General features: G+C 40.5%; 2 protein-coding genes across 4 annotated transcripts in view; one reads left to right on the top strand and one right to left on the bottom strand.

Moving 5' to 3' along the window:
- Positions 1-610, top strand: part of rpl23a (ribosomal protein L23a) — a 1817-nt gene extending 1207 nt beyond the window's left edge. The window contains exons 3-5 of the mRNA XM_033979052.2: positions 1-65; positions 274-343; positions 550-610. The exon at positions 1-65 is cut by the window's left edge and continues 112 nt beyond it. Coding sequence (XP_033834943.1) covers positions 1-65; positions 274-343; positions 550-564 — 150 coding nt within the window. The 3' untranslated portion in view covers positions 565-610. The remainder of the gene's footprint in view (positions 66-273; positions 344-549) is intronic.
- Positions 611-1040: 430 nt separating this feature from the next.
- Positions 1041-5806, bottom strand: birc2 (baculoviral IAP repeat containing 2). 3 transcript variants are annotated; one of them, XM_033979048.2, is made up of 14 exons: positions 5766-5806; positions 5270-5370; positions 4022-4702; positions 3666-3946; positions 3142-3444; positions 2769-3054; positions 2563-2662; positions 2394-2472; positions 2273-2318; positions 1950-2192; positions 1777-1875; positions 1541-1696; positions 1425-1466; positions 1041-1350 (listed from the first exon to the last, which is right to left on the bottom strand). In XM_033979048.2, the coding sequence occupies exons 3-14, from the start codon at positions 4113-4115 to the stop codon at positions 1157-1159; spliced, it is 1923 nt and encodes a 640-aa protein (XP_033834939.1). In that variant the 5' UTR covers positions 4116-4702; positions 5270-5370; positions 5766-5806; the 3' UTR covers positions 1041-1156. The 3 variants fall into 3 exon arrangements, with proteins under 3 accessions (XP_033834939.1, XP_055082336.1, XP_033834940.1); XM_055226361.1 differs by lacking the exon at positions 5766-5806 and having other exon boundaries at positions 2769-3057; positions 5270-5306; XM_033979049.2 differs by lacking the exons at positions 5270-5370; positions 5766-5806 and adding an exon at positions 4834-4976 and having other exon boundaries at positions 2769-3057.
- Between the last annotated feature and the right edge of the window lie 447 nt (positions 5807-6253).

Raw genomic sequence — 6253 nt, 5'->3', positions numbered from 1 at the left:
CAAATCAAACACGCTGTTAAGAAGTTGTACGATATTGATGTTGCTAAAGTCAACACGCTCATCAGGTAAGGGGGAAAAGACATGAGCAGTGAGATGAGGGCTGGTCAGCAATATGTACTGTGAATTTGTAAACACTTTTTTGGCCAGAGGATTGGTTGGAAACTTGGCTGACCTTTGATTAAATTAATTGATTGAATCAATTGCCCATGTTATAGTATACAGTGGCGATAAACTGGCCAAATGATGGGTGTTTAAACATTTCATTGTTTTTAGGCCGGATGGTGAAAAGAAGGCATATGTTCGCCTTGCACCTGATTATGACGCGTTGGATGTTGCAAACAAGGTATGTCCCTTGCCTTTGGCTTGTACTGTTACCTCATTGTGGGCACTATAAAACATGCCTGTATAATGTACAAAGGATGAAAATTTTTCTTGTCAGAATGTCTGTGATGTCATTCAAAGGAACCACTGATGGCAGATAATCACCTTGCTTTCTGTCAAACTGTTGAGAATATTGAGTAATGATTTTTTTTTTTTCTTTCTTGACAGATTGGCATCATCTAAACTGTGGCTCAAGAGATGTGGAATAAATATTTGTACAAACTATAAAGGTTTCTGTTTTCATTTTTAAAGTGAATTCTTAACTTGTGCACTGAATTACAGAACATGAAGTTTACAAAATGTATTTGTTACACTGGTTTTCACAATACAAAGCCGAAGATGGCATTTAAACATGAAACTACTACTGGGGCTGCAACAAGTTAATCACAACTATTGATTTAAACCATTACCACACCGGTAGTCAAATGGTTATCTGAACTATTCAGACTCAAAACTGACTGCTTCACATGGCAGGCTTTATGGCTCAGAAAAAACAATTACATTGAAATGACACAGGAAGCACGTACATTTCCTTTAACTCAAAGTGGCATTGTTTTAATCTCAGTCAAATTTAGTCAAAATACTGAATAATTGCAGAAACCTCTGAAATTGTATCGGCAACATTGAGTTGCAGCTGTTTTGCATCAATGACACTGAAGGCAGTTTAAGTGCTTTATTCAATATGTAAATACACTAACCAAGGCCTCTGTCACAGGTGTTCATAACTAGCTGGTTTAAGACATTGCTTTAACATTCAACTACGAAAAATAAATCCTTATGAGAGGAAGGTTCGGACAGTGCCTTTGACCAGGCCTCTGCAGATTGGGCACTTGCGCAGTGACGGAGCACACTCTTTGCACACCACCAGGTGTCCACATGGAATAAAGACAATGTTGACCTCTTTATCCATGCACACTTTACAAGTGCGCTCTTCCTGCAAACGACGAAGCTGTTCCTCCATGGGAAGGTCTGAAGATTAAAAAAAAAAGTGCTTTAGGAAACTGAAGTACAGGGTGATATCCCTGAGGTCAATTGGGCTTTACCTGACAGGTCTTGACTTGGTGATACAGCTTCGTTAGATTGGGCTAAGTAAAAGAAAAGATTCATGAGACAAACCATATTCAGTGAGTCTGTAAAATTAGACAAATTCTTTACGTACCCATGAGATCTCTAAGTAGATGAACATCGTTTTTCTGGATCCAGTTTCTGAAAACCTCTGCCGCAGCATTGCCTTTAGTGAGGACCAGCTCTATCAGCCTGGCAGTTTGCTGTTGTGCTGAAGTCTGGGCCTGGAGACCGCTGTATTCCTCAGCAGCTGTAGAATATAAAAGGGAAATAAGTTTTAACAATTGAGCTTTGGATACCAACATTTGGTCATGTGTTACAAGTACGTACTGAGAACATTCTGGTCTCTTAAATGCTCCAGGACTGGCTCCACGGTCTTCAGCCGCTGGACCAGTGAAGCTTGGTGTCTCTTCACAAATGTGAATCCATCTAACAAGTATGCCAAAATTAGTTAAATGTACATATCACCACAAAATGTAAAAACAACAAAAAACTATCAAAACCTGATGCCATGGCCTCTGCTAACATCTCTCGTTCCTCCTCTCTTTTCTGGTCCTCAGCACTCAGCAGGTCAGACACCAGCTCCTGTACAGTTCGGTAGTTTTCACCACTGGTCAATATTTTACTTTGTACGGTTTGTTTGACAAGGCTGCGTTCAAACCCCATCTCTAGAGCTGATTTAATAACAGGAGTGTTCATCATAACTGCGTCTTCAGAGCGCTCCTCTCCTGGAGCCAAGTGAACCACTGTGAGAGGAGATTTATGTTGGATGGTTTGCATTCTCCCAAACTGTAATATCAATAATACATCCAAGTCTTTGACCTACCAGGGGGGTCCACAAACTCTCTGGAGCCATCTCCATTAGTTAACAGCTTTACAAAAGGAAAAAAGTATTTAAGTAATCATATTCCAGAAGATGTGGAAAAATAATTTTAACATTTACCAACCTGTTCAAACAGACGAGGAAATCGAGCCTGAATTTGGTGAACAAAGTCCTGACCCTTTTCCTGGAGCAAATATTCACATCTGCAGCAAAAAAATAAAAACATTACGTGAGCCTGAGGCTACAGATGCATCTGTTTTGGGAATACACCAAGTTTTTAAATTTGTTTTTACCGAGGAAACCACTTGGCATGTTCCACCCAAGGATCATCTCCCGATTCCCAACAGCGCAGACCCCCATCACAGCAAAAACACTTCACATCATCATTGCGACCTGAAATTAAAGTAAAGTTAAAAATAGTTTTCACATAACACCATTCATCTAAACACCTTCAGACGGTATATCAACAGAGTGGAAGAAAAATTAACAAATTCCATACCTACATAGTAGAAACCAGCATTAGCTAGCTGGTCTGGTCGGACAGGGATTCGCGAGGGCCAGTTGACAAAGGTGAGCAGTCTTTCCTCACTCTGGGCCATGGCAGGATTGGACACATTGCTGAGGGCAGATGCTCCTCCTGGAAGCTGCTGGGTGATGGCTCCTGAGGCAGCAGTGGCAGAGGCCAAAGACACATTGTCCGCTCTGTCGCCTCGGACATACCGGCAGTTTGGGTAATGCCTCTGGTGTTCAGACACAGCTCGGTCGCCTGGTTCCCAGTTACTCAACTGCTAGAAAGAAGGTTACGTGATTATTCAAACTTTATTTATATGGTACATTTTATAAACATCATTCAATAATGAGTATGATGTCACCTGTCCTCCACAGCTGAAGCAGGCCACTCGGTCGCCCTGACCCAGGTAGTAGAAGCCTGCTTTGGCGAGCTCAGCCGGAGTTATGACTGTGACTGTCCAGGTATGGAAGGAGTCCAGGCGGTCCTGTTCCCGGCGCATGCTGGGGTTGTGACATGTGGGCCTTTGATGGGACATGTCTTCGACACCGCGGGAGGTGAGAGGACTAGAGGGAGGCAGCGCGGAAAAGCCCATGTTTAAGTAGCCCACTGGCTCTTCACCTTGGCTGCCTGATGTATTTGGAGCAGCCGGACCTGGACCAGAGAGCTGCCAAGAATGACAAAGTTCACTTCCAAACTAAACATTTACTGGTAATTACAGTGAAGATATGGTTAATCACACTGTCACAGTTAAGTTTGATAACTTTGTGTACACATTAAGAATACAATAAAAGTGTCATAAACTTTGTTTCCAACATTTTGCAGAAATTCTTAAACAAATTCCTCAGACAAATATTGTTTTAGTGTGTATGTAAATATGGGTCTTACGGGAAGGGTTGGTGGGATGCGGAGAGGAGAGAAGGCCGAGTGAGAGGATGACAGCAGGTTGGCAGTTGGAGGGAGGCTCTGGATGAAAGAGCAGGATGGAGACAGCTGTTTGTGTTTCTCAGTGGGACAGTCCCCCGGCTGCCAGCCCTCTGCGGTCACATTACACCTAAAGCACTGCACACGATCCCCCACACCAGTGTAAAACCAGCCCGCTCGCGCCAAACTTCGCTCAGTCACCCCTGACGATGGGAATCGGGCAAAACTGGAAATACGGAAGAGCTCTAGAAGGACATTTAGGACATTTCAAAGGCAAATATAGCTTTTAATCAAACTATTAATCAAGAATTAAAAGGTACCTGAGGAGTTGTCATATTGTAATTCAGGTGGTGGTCCATTTCGACACAGGCTCATCAAAAATTGGTTGTTTTTGAGTTGAAGAAGTGTTTCCATTTAAAGACTGGATTAATATTCGGCAAAAGGGATGTCCATAAGAAGGGAGAAAGGTTTGAGAATATCAGCGCTCATTCACTCATTTACAAAACTGTTGGTAAATGTAACTGATGAGAATTGACTGACAATAAAGATACTTAAGCCCCTAGAAAAAAAAAAAAAAAACTAACTCAAATCATTCAATCTCTATATCCAGCAGCCACAAGGCCACATTTAGGTCATTATACAATCTTCAAAGTACATGGTAATCACCACACAGCAATATGCTCTTATATTGTAGTTTAAAACTGGTCTGTTACTCATCACTTCATCCTGGATCCATATACACTGCATTAAAACTTAAAGGAAACATATTACTAATGCATACAATCTTACACATATATGTAATATAACGAGACATAACTAAAATAAAATTCTGACTTCACAACACACACAAACCAAATGGATATGTGTCTCAAACCCCTCCCCCCAACAGGACATCCCTTCTGAAGGTGTCTAAGCCGCCATAATGAAACGGAAAAACACCAAAAAGAAAAGAGTTGGATCCTTTGATGGTGATAGTGGAGATGAGGGGAGTTCACTTAGACCTGTGGAAAAACAAAATCAAACAAGGAAAAAAACATTTTACAGAACAATATTGCAACATCTAGTTTCGTTGTAATATTAATAAGTATATATTTACATTTTTACATAATCAACAATAGACTTACAGACTTACACGCTGCATTTTATGTAAAACTCTGGTCATGGGTCATTAGAGCTGCTGTTGCACTTCTGACCAATGAAAGGTACTTTCCAGGTGATTCGGCCATTATGACTCGAGCATTGAATCACATTTCCCCGTGATTTAACAGCATTTAAACGTAATTCACTCTTGGTTAAGATATAACCTTAAGGCGTGTTCAAATATGTCTGTTTTCTGTAAATTAAGTTGCCAATTGAGCAGATTGAACATACTTAGGAGCGACAGAGCACAGACAGACCTGTTATTCTTGTATTCGTTAGCTAACAACGATGGCTAAAATGTTGACAGCTGATGTATGGACTCTGCTGTCATTATGCCGTATATTTTATCAATTTATGAGTTTAAAGAGAGAGAAATATACCGCGTAAATCACCTTAAATATGATTATTTCCCTTTGAGGGGTTCTTACCGTGGCGTAATATCAGGATGAAGGCGGAAAGTCCCTTTAGCTGAATGTTCTATACGTCACTTCCGGTTCCGCCCGGACAGTGGATCTGATTTACTGCTCTGCTAAAAACAAAATCGACATTATACAATCTTATAGTGTGTTTATCCACCGTAACATTAAAAGGCTGTGAGTATAGTCTATGTAAAATCATTTCCACATAATGTATTTCCTCCAGAAGCTCGATAAAGTGCCATTAGTCTGGTTTTGTGTTGTGTTTAGTGTTTGTTTTTTTGTGCAGACTAGAGTGCTTAAACTACAGACAAAAACATAAGGCTTGTCTTATTGTGTGGAGTTTGAAGCGGCTCGTGACACAACATTCATATTCATAAAAAATAGTCACACTGTTTGTTTTTCTTTACTATTCCATCAGTAGCAAAGGCACCTGACTGTACATGTCCCTGCTGGCACAAAATAATACTGACAAACAATAAAAGATTAAAAATAATGTAATACTTACAGAGAGGCTGTTCTCAGACGGCAGCTAGGACAGAGTTAGAAGCACTGAGGTCTTTGTAGTTGGCTGAATGCTCTTTATAAGGAAATGGGGTTTCCCTTGTGCGTAAGTACTGTACTGTCCTCTCCTGAAGTCCCCTAGTTGTCCCATGCGGTAATCGCTATACAGAAACTGAACAGGGTTTTCACTTTAGTCATCAATTACCATTAAGCACGGGTGGAAAGTAACTAATTACAAATACTCACTTTACTGTAAATGAGTAGATTTGAGAACATTTTTTTAGGCCTGTAGGCCGTATTTGTAATTGAGTATAATTAGAGCCATGAATTGTAATTTGTTACATTTTAAACCATAAAAGTGACTGAGTTGTACCAGTCCTCTGCTGTCTCACTGCATCTCCTCTGATTGGCTGGAGCTCAGAGAATAGTATAATAAATGACAGTATAATATAATAATTCAGTTCCACACTTTTTTGACTGATCAAGTTTTGT

This window comes from Periophthalmus magnuspinnatus, chromosome 14 (genome assembly GCF_009829125.3).
Source record: "Periophthalmus magnuspinnatus isolate fPerMag1 chromosome 14, fPerMag1.2.pri, whole genome shotgun sequence".
Classification (NCBI taxonomy): Eukaryota; Metazoa; Chordata; class Actinopteri; order Gobiiformes; family Gobiidae; genus Periophthalmus; species Periophthalmus magnuspinnatus.
This window is presented reverse-complemented; position numbering and strand designations above follow the sequence as displayed.

Bases quoted from the DNA above. Each gene is read 5' to 3' on its own strand.
- birc2 (XM_055226361.1), bottom strand. From the start codon at position 4,115: ATGGAAACACTTCTTCAACTCAAAAACAACCAATTTTTGATGAGCCTG. The intron at 2,193-2,272 runs GTAGGTCAAAGA...CTCCTCTCACAG, and splicing joins AGAGTTTGTGGACCCCCCTG to TGGTTCACTTGGCTCCAGGA. The intron at 1,351-1,424 runs GTAAAGCCCAAT...TTTAATCTTCAG, and splicing joins ACCAAGTCAAGACCTGTCAG to ACCTTCCCATGGAGGAACAG.